The sequence below is a fragment of the Oncorhynchus clarkii genome, chromosome 13 (genome assembly GCF_045791955.1).
Source record: "Oncorhynchus clarkii lewisi isolate Uvic-CL-2024 chromosome 13, UVic_Ocla_1.0, whole genome shotgun sequence".
In the NCBI taxonomy this organism is placed as follows: domain Eukaryota; kingdom Metazoa; phylum Chordata; class Actinopteri; order Salmoniformes; family Salmonidae; genus Oncorhynchus; species Oncorhynchus clarkii.
In genome coordinates, this window is record NC_092159.1 from 56,774,873 (window position 1) to 56,786,778 (window position 11,906).

General features: G+C 44.1%; 1 protein-coding gene across 1 annotated transcript in view; it reads right to left on the reverse strand.

Annotated features, from left to right (window-relative positions):
* The window catches only part of LOC139424065 (beta-1,3-N-acetylglucosaminyltransferase manic fringe-like), a 9,038-nt gene extending 2,086 nt beyond the window's left edge, over positions 1 to 6,952 (reverse strand). Inside the window, exons 1-3 of the mRNA XM_071175755.1 lie at positions 6,843 to 6,952; positions 6,553 to 6,655; positions 5,777 to 5,930 (exon numbers count right to left, since the gene is read on the reverse strand). Coding sequence (XP_071031856.1) covers positions 5,777 to 5,930; positions 6,553 to 6,593 — 195 coding nt within the window. The 5' untranslated portion in view covers positions 6,594 to 6,655; positions 6,843 to 6,952. The remainder of the gene's footprint in view (positions 1 to 5,776; positions 5,931 to 6,552; positions 6,656 to 6,842) is intronic.
* Between the last annotated feature and the right edge of the window lie 4,954 nt (positions 6,953 to 11,906).

Genomic DNA, 11,906 nt, shown 5'->3' on the forward strand with positions numbered 1-11,906 from the left:
AACACAAGACATGAACAGAGCCCAGACTTCCACCTTCCAGACAGAAGGAACCATGTAGAGGTTGATGTGCTAGAACAGGTAGAGGAAACTCCCTCCATCCACAACGATGATACAACTCTCTCTGTGTCCTCAGTTTCCCTCAAAACGATGATACAACTCTCTCTGTGTCCTCAGTTTCCCTCAAAACGATGATACAACTCTCTCTGTGTCCTCAGTTTCCCTCAAAACGATGATACAACTCTCTCTGTGTCCTCAGTTTCCCTCAAAACGATGATACAACTCTCTCTGTGTCCTCAGTTTCCCTCAAAACGATGATACAACTCTCTCTGTGTCTTCAGTTTCCCTCAAAACGATGATACAACTCTCTCTGTGTCCTCAGTTTCCCTCAAAACGATGACACAACTCTCTCTGTGTCCTCAGTTTCCCTCAAAACGATGACACAACTCTCTCTGTGTCCTCAGTTTCCCTCAAAACGATGATACAACTCTCTCTGTGTCCTCAGTTTCCCTCAAAACGATGATACAACTCTCTCTGTGTTCTCAGTTTCCCTCAAAACGATGATACAACTCTCTCTGTGTCCTCAGTTTCCCTCAAAACGATGATACAACTCTCTCTGTGTCCTCAGTTTCCCTCAAAACGATGATACAACTCTCTCTGTGTCCTCAGTTTCCCTCAAAACGATGATACAACTCTCTCTGTGTCCTCAGTTTCCCTCAAAACGATGATACAACTCTCTCTGTGTCCTCAGTTTCCCTCAAACTCAGCATATTCTGTGATGTACTTACAACGAGAGACTTTTTCAGTTCTCTCTGACTCACTTTGCTATGAGTCTGGCATATGCTACTTTTAAGCATTTATAAAAGTGACATACAGTGCCTTGCGAAAGTATTCGGCCCCCTTGAACTTTGCGACCTTTTGCCACATTTCAGGCTTCAAACATAAAGATATAAAACTGTATTTTTTTGTGAAGAATCAACAACAAGTGGGACACAATCATGAAGTGGAACGACATTTATTGGATATTTCAAACTTTTTTAACAAATCAAAAACTGAAAAATTGGGCGTGCAAAATTATTCAGCCCCCTTAAGTTAATACTTTGTAGCGCCACCTTTTGCTGCGATTACAGCTGTAAGTCGCTTGGGGTATGTCTCTATCAGTTTTGCACATCGAGAGACTGACATTTTTTCCCATTCCTCCTTGCAAAACAGCTCGAGCTCAGTGAGGTTGGATGGAGAGCATTTGTGAACAGCAGTTTTCAGTTCTTTCCACAGATTCTCGATTGGATTCAGGTCTGGACTTTGACTTGGCCATTCTAACACCTGGATATGTTTATTTTTGAACCATTCCATTGTAGATTTTGCTTTATGTTTTGGATCATTGTCTTGTTGGAAGACAAATCTCCGTCCCAGTCTCAGGTCTTTTGCAGACTCCATCAGGTTTTCCTCCAGAATGGTCCTGTATTTGGCTCCATCCATCTTCCCATCAATTTTAACCATCTTCCCTGTCCCTGCTGAAGAAAAGCAGGCCCAAACCATGATGCTGCCACCAGCATGTTTGACAGTGGGGATGGTGTGTTCAGCTGTGTTGCTTTTACGCCAAACATAACGTTTTGCATTGTTGCCAAAAAGTTCAATTTTGGTTTCATCTGACCAGAGCACCTTCTTCCACATGTTTGGTGTGTCTCCCAGGTGGCTTGTGGCAAACTTTAAACTACACTTTTTATGGATATCTTTAAGAAATGGCTTTCTTCTTGCCACTCTTCCATAAAGGCCAGATTTGTGCAATATACGACTGATTGTTGTCCTATGGACAGAGTCTCCCACCTCAGCTGTAGATCTCTGCAGTTCATCCAGAGTGATCATGGGCCTCTTGGCTGCATCTCTGATCAGTCTTCTCCTTGTATGAGCTGAAAGTTTAGAGGGACGGCCAGGTCTTGGTAGATTTGCAGTGGTCTAAATACTCCTTCCATTTCAATATTATCGCTTGCACAGTGCTCCTTGGGCTGTTTAAAGCTTGGGAAATCTTTTTGTATCCAAATCCGGCTTTAAACTTCTTCACAACAGTATCTCGGACCTGCCTGGTGTGTTCCTTGTTCTTCATGATGCTCTCTGCGCTTTTGACGGACCTCTGAGACTATCACAGTGCAGGTGCATTTATACAGAGACTTGATTACACACAGGTGGATTGTATTTATCATCATTAGTCATTTAGGTCAACATTGGATCATTCAGAGATCCTCACTGAACTTCTGGAGAGAGTTTGCTGCACTGAAAGTAAATGGTGCTGAATAATTTTGCACGCCCAATTTTTCAGTTTTTGATTTGTTAAAAAAGTTTGCAATATCCAATAAATGTCGTTCCACTTCATGATTGTGTCCCACTTGTTGTTGATTCTTCACAAAAAAATACAGTTTTATATCTTTATGTTTGAAGCCTGAAATGTGGCAAAAGGTCGCAAAGTTCAAGGGGGCCGAATACTTTCGCAAGGCACTGTATTTTGTATGCTCTTTGTCTTGTAAGTGATTAGCAAGGAGATCGTGCATGTTTATATTTGTGTAGCATTTGTAAAGCGGACAATATATCTGTTATTTGTCTGGTATTTGTCATGAAAATCAGATGGTGGGCAGAGTTGTTGTGTATCTCATCGACGAGGCTGTAGTGGAGCAGCTTGAGAGATTCAAATTTCTTGGTGTCCACATCACCAACAAACTAACATGGTTCAAGCACACCAGAAGAGGGCACGACAAAACCTATTCCCCCTCAGGAGACCGAAAAGATTTGGCAGATCCTCAAAAGGTTCTACAGCTGCACCATCGAGAGCACCCTGGCTGGTTGCATCACTGCCTGGTACGGCAACTGCTCGATCTCCGAGCAGTTGCCGTACGATCCAGTACATCACCAGGGCCAACCTTCCTGCCACCCAGGACCTCTATACCAGGCAGTGTCAGAGGAAGGCCCTAAAAATTGTCAAAGACTCCAGCCACCCAAGTCATAGACTGTTCTCTCTGCTACCGCACGGTAAGCAGTACCGGAGCGCCAAGTCTAGGTCCAAGAGGCTTCTAAACAGCTTCTACCGCCAAACCATAAGACTCCTGAACATCTAATCAACTGGCTACCCAGACTATGTGCAATTCCCCCCCTCCCCTCTCCACACCACTGCCAGCCCCCCCCCCCCCCCCCCCCCCTCCCCTCCTCTTTTGCTCTGCTGCTACTCTCTGTTATTACCTATGCATAGCCACTTCAATAACTCTATCTACATATTCATATTACCTCAATTACCTTGACTAACCGGTGCCCCCGCACATTGACCCTGTGCCAGTACCCCCTGTATATAGCCTCGCTACTGCTATTTTAATGCTGCTCTAATTATTTGTTACTTTTCTCTCTTTCTGTTTGTAGGTATTTTTCTTAAAACTGCATTGTTGGTGGTTAGGGGCTTGTAAGTAAGCATTTCACTGAAAGGTCTACTACACCTGTTGTATTCAGCATTTCACAGTAAGGTCTACTACACCTGTTGTATTCAGCATTTCACTGAAAGGTCTACTACACCTGTTGTATTCAGCATTTCACTGAAAGGTCTACTACACCTGTTGTATTCAGCATTTCACGGTAAGGTCTACTACACCTGTTGTATTCAGCATTTCACTGAAAGGTCTACTACACCTGTTGTATTCAGCATTTCACTGAAAGGTCTACTACACCTGTTGTATTCAGCATTTCACTGTAAGGTCTACTACACCTGTTGTATTCAGCATTTCACGGTAAGGTCTACTACACCTGTTGTATTCAGCATTTCACTGAAAGGTCTACTACACCTGTTGTATTCAGCATTTCACTGAAAGGTCTACTACACCTGTTGTATTCAGCATTTCACTGAAAGGTCTACTACACCTGTTGTATTCAGCATTTCACTGAAAGGTCTACTACACATGTTGTATTCAACATTTCACTGTAAGGTCTACTACACCTGTTGTATTCGGAGCATGTGACAAATAACATTTGATTTGATTTGTATCGGTTGCCGTGACAGCAGTGTAAATCACAACAGGTATGTGTATCATCATTCTCCCAAGGTCCTCTCCTCCTCCCTCTCTGGAGTCCCCCTCTCCTCCCCTCCTCTCATCCTCATCTCCTCTGACCTTGTGTTCCCTTTCTCTAGGGAGTCTGAAGCCTGTCCTACTGTCAACGCTAAATCTACTCTCTAACCAGGGAGGAGGAGGAGGAGGAGGCGGAGGAGGAGGAGGAGGAGAAGAGAGAGAGAGAGAGAGAGAGAGAGAGAGAGAGAGAGAGAGAGAGAGAGAGAGAGAGAGAGAGAGAGAGAGAGACTCTCAGGAACCAAGATACACTTGGGCTCAATACAGTCATTCATTCTACTGTAAATGATACACACACTTACTCACACACATACAAGGCACACGTGTATCTAGTGTGAGCATGTCTGTTTCTAAACCAATCGAATCGACCGATCCAGCCTATCCCCTGGGGTGTCTTTGACACGTCCACTTGATGACATGGTTCTTAGATCAATAACCAATAACATGCCAATCACCAATCAACCCTCTGGTTAGAAAAACACTCCACAGTGACTAAAACCCTATGAATGGATAGATCTACAATCATCCCTTCGTCCTTCCATCCCTCTGTTCCTGATGAGAAGTGAATTGAAAGAGGAGAGATGTGGAATGACTTGAATAATTTATAGTGCTTGGCCAACTCTGTTTGAGGTTGAGAATTCCCATGGCAACCATCTTGGCATCAAACGGTCAAACATATCAGTGACCCCCTCAGGAAGGGAGACATAAAGACATATTCCAATGGCCACAGTAACATACTACTTAAAGAGATTCTCCGGTACTTTTCAGCCAGTAGTTCTGAAAGTAGTGTCCATAAGCCAAAAGGGGTCCCCTGAAAATGTGCGAACTACGGCTCATATGTGCAGATATGGTCTCCCTCTCGCTCTGCTGGGTGTGCATCTTGCTAGCTGCCACTCAAATGGCGAGGGGCTGAAGCTCATTGGCTGGAACACGAAATACTAGAGGGCTGGCCCACGTGGGTTAGGGTTGTGTTTAGTGAAATGTTTAAAACTAGGGGATTTTGTGACTAATTGACGTAAGACAGTCATTTTGGTCATACATTGTGCATGTATGAACTACACATTGACACATCCAGCCCAAAGTGGGAGGTTTAGAGACTACTTAGTAGTGGGAGGTTTAGAGACTACTTAGTAGTGGGAGGTTTAGAGACTACTTAGTAGTGGGAGGTTTAGAGACTACTTAGTAGTGGGAGGTTTAGAGACTACTTAGTAGTGGGAGGTTTAGAGACTACTTAGTAGTGGGAGGTTTAGAGACTACTTAGTAGTGGGAGGTTTAGAGACTACTTAGTAGTGGGAGGTTTAGAGACTACTTAGTAGTGGGAGGTTTAGAGACTACTTAGTAGTGGGAGGTTTAGAGACTACTTAGTAGTGGGAGGTTTAGAGACTACTTAGTAGTGGGAGGTTTAGAGACTACTTAGTAGTGGGAGGTTTAGAGACTACTTAGTAGTGGGAGGTTTAGACACTACTTAGTAGTGGGAGGTTTAGAGACTACTTAGTAGTGGGAGGTTTAGAGACTACTTAGTAGTGGGAGGTTTAGAGACTACTTAGTAGTGGGAGGTTTAGAGACTACTTAGTAGGCCCCAAAGTTCTCAAACGTATCTTTAACATACCACTAGAACAAAGCATTGTATTGGTCATTGGAATATAGCTTTCGGCTCTATGCAGTGCATGGTGGGAGCGTACTGTCTTGTTGCCCTCCAGTAGTTCATGGGCCTTGATGGGGTGGTCGAGGCTGGGCTTGCCCACGTAGACATCACCGTCTTGGGGGAAGGCTGAGAGCAGGGAGAGAAGAGCTCCAGGATTCACGTAGTTATCATCGTCAACATGACACAGCCACCTGGAAGGAGAGGGGACAACACAGGAATCGGTTCCAAGCTGAAGTAAACGGTTGATCCCTCTCCTCTGTTCTAATTACAACCAAGGCTTGATTCCAAACTAAACACTGGGACCTTGTCTCTTCCCTTTCTTCTATCAGGCTTGAAGTCAAACCCTACAGTTTCGTACAAAATGTTCATAAAAATGTCTGGGACTTTACAACTTCTACTTTTTAACGCGATCTCTATGTCCTGTAAAGTGATAGTCTCTCTTTGTCCTGTAAAGTGATCGTCTCTCTATGTCCTGTAAAGTGATAGTCTCTCTGTGTTCGGTAAAGTGATAGTCTCTCTATGTCCTGTAAATTGATAGTCTCTCTATGTCCTGTAAAGTGATAGTATATATATGTCCTGTAAAGTGATAGTCTATCTGTGCCCTGTAAATTGATAGTCTCTCTATGTCCTGTAAAGTGATAGTATATCTATGTCCTGTAAAGTGATAGTCTGTCTGTGTCCTGTAAAGTGATAGTCTATCTATGTCCTGTAAAGTGATAGTCTATCTATGTCCTGTAAAGTGATAGACTATCTGTGCCCTGTAAAGTGATAGTCTATGTGTTTCTCTCTGTCTAGGTTGGGCTGGTCACTCACTTCTTATCGGAGGCCATGAAGTGGTCATATTCAGCAGACATCTTACAGGACAGAGCCTGGTGACTGTGGTCCGACGGACAATCTGTCACAATCACATTGTAACCTGTATGTAAAATAGAATTTCAGTCAGAGCACCTATCAATGTGTTCATTTTACAACACTCTGACATGAGACTTAAATGAGATTAAAACTGGAACTGTTGTCTAATAAACAACTATCGCTATTCATCATTACAACTGTTAATATAACAAGTCTCTCCTTGCTTGTGATTGGTGGAGCTGAAGACCTACCTCTGGAGGTGATGTCTTCATCCTCCGTGTCTGTAAAGATGAACGTCTGGAGAAGGAGGAGAGAGAGCGATATAACACACACACACACACACACACACACACACACACATACACACACAACCCACACACACACATACACCCCCTCACACAGACAGACCCCCCACACGGACACACACACGTAGCGAAATAATGGAGGACAGATTACTACTGACAGAAACAGGCTGCACCATTAGCTAGAGGGAAGACATGCACACACACACAGTCACAGACCCACTTGAACCTTTGACCCTCGCTGCCATTACATTGAAGACAGTGTGCCACAGCAACACTACCCTCCCATTGGGAGATGACAAAGCCTTGACTTCTGCTCCCAACACTTCCTCTGTAGATTCAGAAAGCTAGTTCTCTCTCTCTCTCTCTCTCTCTCTCTCACCAACAGACTCAGTGATCTAAACGGCATGCTATCTATTTCTATTTCCCTACAGTAGTACAGCACTGTGTAGCTGGTCCACCACTGACCTCTGTTGGTCACAACTAGCAACAACAGCAACCACTGAAACTACAGATACGCTATATATAGAAAAGTATGTGGACACCCCTTCAAATTTGTGGATTCGGCTATTTCAGTCTGACAGTCCGACGAAATAATCTGTGTTTGGGGGATGCCAGAAGAACGCTACCTGCCCCAATAGTGCCAACTGTAAAGTTTGTTGGAGGAGGAATAATGGTCTGGGGCTGTTTTTCATGGTTCGGGCTAGGACCCATAGTTCCAGTGAAGGGAAATCTTAACACTACAGCATACAATGACATTCTAGACAATTCTATGCTTCCAACATTGTGGCAACAGTTTGGGGAAGGCCCTTTCCTGTTTCAGCATGACAATGTCCCCGTGCACAAAATGAGGTAAATACATAAATGGTTTGTTGAGATCGGTGTGGAAGAACTTGACTGGCCTGCACAGATCCCTGACCTCAACCCCATCGAACACCTTTGAAATGAATTGGAACGCCGACTGGGAGCCAGGCCTAATCGTTCAACATCAGTGCCCAACCTCACTAAAGTTCTTGTGGCTGAAAGCCTTCCCAGAAGAGTGGAGGCTGTTATAGCAGCAAAGGGGAGACTAACTCCATATTAATGCCCATGATTTTGTAATAAGTTGTTCAATGAGCAGGTGTCCACATACTTTTGGTCATGTAGTGTAGAAGAGCCCTATCAGTGGGCTCCCACTCTAATATCATCCATAGTGTATGACTGCCAATGGAAGCACACACACACACAGTCTCTCTCACACACACACACACACACACACACATGCACACTGATATGGACAGTGACTGACTGCTGATCCAATCTTCCATAGGAAGTGATGGGGGTGGAGTACAGGGAGTGAAAGGGGGACCGAGGGAAGATAGGAGAGGGAGAGGGTGGAGATGGGTGAGAGGGAAAAAGTGTTGTTCCCTCAGTGTCTGGTACTCTTTCATCTGAGAGAGAAGAGATAGCAAGACGAGGATGTGTGTCTGTTTCAACTCTCTCCTAAGCATTATCAAACCATTACAGTAAAGCTATAAAACTCCTCCTGAGGTGACAGGACCGTCCCAAATAACACCCTATTCTGAATATAGTGCACTATGTAGGGAATAGAATGGCATTTGGGGCGTGGCCTAGAGCCGCCTCTGGGGGGATAAAACAGTGTTTTATGGGGTGTAATTCACCACGGGGTGTAATATAATAGAGCAGCCTCTGGGGGGATAAAACAGTGTTTTACGGGGTGTAATTCACCACGGTGTGTAATATAATAGAGCAGCCTCTGGGGGGATAAAACAGTGTTTTACGGGGTGTAATTCACCACGGTGTGTAATATAATAGAGCAGCCTCTGGGGGGATAAAACAGTGTTTTACGGGGTGTAATTCACCACGGTGTGTAATATAATAGAGCAGCCTCTGGGGGATAAAACAGTGTTTTATGGGGTGTAATTCACCACGGTGTGTAATATAATAGAGCAGCCTCTGGGGGGATAAAACAGTGTTTTATTGGGTGTAATATAATAGAGCAGCCTCTGGGTGTATAAAACAGTGTTTTATGGGGTGTAATTCACCACGGTGTGTAATATAATAGAGCAGCCTCTGGGGGGATAAAACAGTGTTTTATTGGGTGTAATATAATAGAGCAGCCTCTGGGGGGATAAAACAGTGTTTTATGGGGTGTAATTCACCACGGTGTGTAATATAATAGAGCAGCCTCTGGGGGGATAAAACAGTGTTTTATGGGGTGTAATATAATAGAGCAGCCTCTGGGGGGATAAAACAGTGTTTTATGGGGTGTAATATAATAGAGCAGCCTCTGGGGGGATAAAACAGTGTTTTATGGGGTGTAATATAATAGAGCCGCCTCTGGGGGGATAAAACAGTGTTTTACTGGGTGTAATATAATAGAGCAGCCTCTGGGGGGATAAAACAGTGTTTTATGGGGTGTAATATAATAGAGCCGCCTCTGGGGGGATAAAACAGTGTTTTACTGGGTGTAATTCACCACGGTGTGTAATATAATAGAGCCACCTCTGGGGGGATAAAACAGTGTTTTATGGGGTGTAATATAATAGAGCAGCCTCTGGGGGGATAAACTAGTGTTTTACGGGGTGTAATTCACCACGGTGTGTAATATAATAGAGCAGCCTCTGGGGGGATAAAACAGTGTTTTATGGGGTGTAATATAATAGAGCCACCTCTGGGGGGATAAAACAGTGTTTTACTGGGTGTAATTCACCACGGTGTGTAATATAATAGAGCAGCCTCTGGGGGGATAAAACAGTGTTTTACAGGGTGTAATTCACCACGGTGTGTAATATAATAGAGCAGCCTCTGGGGGGATAAAACAGTGTTTTACGGGGTGTAATTCACCACGGTGTGTAATATAATAGAGCAGCCTCTGGGGGGATAAAACCGTGTTTTATGGGGTGTAATATAATAGAGCAGCCTCTGGGGGGATAAAACAGTGTTTTACGGGGTGTAATTCACCACGGGGTGTAATATAATAGAGCAGCCTCTGGGGGGATAAAACAGTGTTTTACGGGGTGTAATTCACCACGGGGTGTAATATAATAGAGCAGCCTCTGGGGGGATAAAACAGTGTTTTACGGGGTGTTATTCACCACGGTGTGTAATATAATAGAGCAGCCTCTGGGGGGATAAAACCGTGTTTTATGGGGTGTAATATAATAGAGCAGCCTCTGGGGGGATAAAACAGTGTTTTACGGGGTGTAATTCACCACGGTGTGTAATATAATAGAGCAGCCTCTGGGGGGATAAAACAGTGTTTTACGGGGTGTAATTCACCACGGTGTGTAATATAATAGAGCAGCCTCTGGGGGGATAAAACAGTGTTTTACGGGGTGTAATTCACCACGGTGTGTAATATAATAGAGCCGCCTCTGGGGGGATAAAACAGTGTTTTACGGGGTGTAATTCACCACGGTGTGTAATATAATAGAGCAGCCTCTGGGGGGATAAAACAGTGTTTTACGGGGTGTAATTCACCACGGTGTGTAATATAATAGAGCAGCCTCTGGGGGGATAAAACAGTGTTTTATGGGGTGTAATTCACCACGGTGTGTAATATAATAGAGCAGCCTCTGGGGGGATAAAACAGTGTTTTATGGGGTGTAATATAATAGAGCAGCCTCTGGGGGGATAAAACAGTGTTTTACGGGGTGTAATTCACCACGGTGTGTAATATAATAGAGCAGCCTCTGGGGGGATAAAACAGTGTTTTATGGGGTGTAATTCACCACGGGGTGTAATATAATAGAGCAGCCTCTGGGTGGATAAAACAGTGTTTTACGGGGTGTAATTCACCACGGTGTGTAATATAATAGAGCCGCCTCTGGGGGGATAAAACAGTGTTTTATGGGGTGTAATTCACCACGGTGTGTAATATAATAGAGCAGCCTCTGGGTGGATAAAACAGTGTTTTATGGGGTGTAATTCACCACGGTGTGTAATATAATAGAGCCACCTCTGGGGGGATAAAACAGTGTTTTATGGGGTGTAATTCACCACGGTGTGTAATATAATAGAGCAGCCTCTGGGGGGATAAAACAGTGTTTTATGGGGTGTAATTCACCACGGTGTGTAATATAATAGGGCAGCCTCTGGGGGGATAAAACAGTGTTTTATGGGGTGTAATATAATAGGGCAGCCTCTGGGGGGATAAAACAGTGTTTTAGGGGTGTAATATAATAGAGCAGCCTCTGGGGGGATAAAACAGTGTTTTATGGGGTGTAATTCACCACGGTGTGTAATATAATAGAGCAGCCTCTGGGGGGATAAAACAGTGTTTTACGGGGTGTAATTCACCACGGTGTGTAATATAATAGAGCAGCCTCTGGGGGGATAAAACAGTGTTTTATGGGGTGTAATTCACCACGGTGTGTAATATAATAGAGCAGCCTCTGGGGGGATAAAACAGTGTTTTAGGGGTGTAATTCACCACGGTGTGTAATATAATAGAGCAGCCTCTGGGGGGATAAAACAGTGTTTTATGGGGTGTAATTCACCACGGTGTGTAATATAATAGAGCAGCCTCTGGGGGGATAAAACAGTGTTTTATGGGGTGTAATTCACCACGGTGTGTAATATAATAGAGCAGCCTCTGGGGGGATAAAACAGTGTTTTAGGGGTGTAATTCACCACGGGGTGTAATATAATAGAGCAGCCTCTGGGGGGATAAAACAGTGTTTTATGGGGTGTAATTCACCACGGTGTGTAATATAATAGAGCAGCCTCTGGGGGGATAAAACAGTGTTTTATGGGGTGTAATTCACCACGGTGTGTAATATAATAGAGCAGCCTCTGGGGGGATAAAACCGTGTTTTATGGGGTGTAATTCACCACGGTGTGTAATATAATAGAGCAGCCTATGGGGGGATAAAACCGTGTTTTATGGGGTGTAATTCACCACGGTGTGTAATATAATAGAGCAGCCTCTGGGGGGATAAAACAGTGTTTTACGGGGTGTAATTCACCACGGTGTGTAATATAATAGAGCAGCCTCTGGGGGGATAAAAC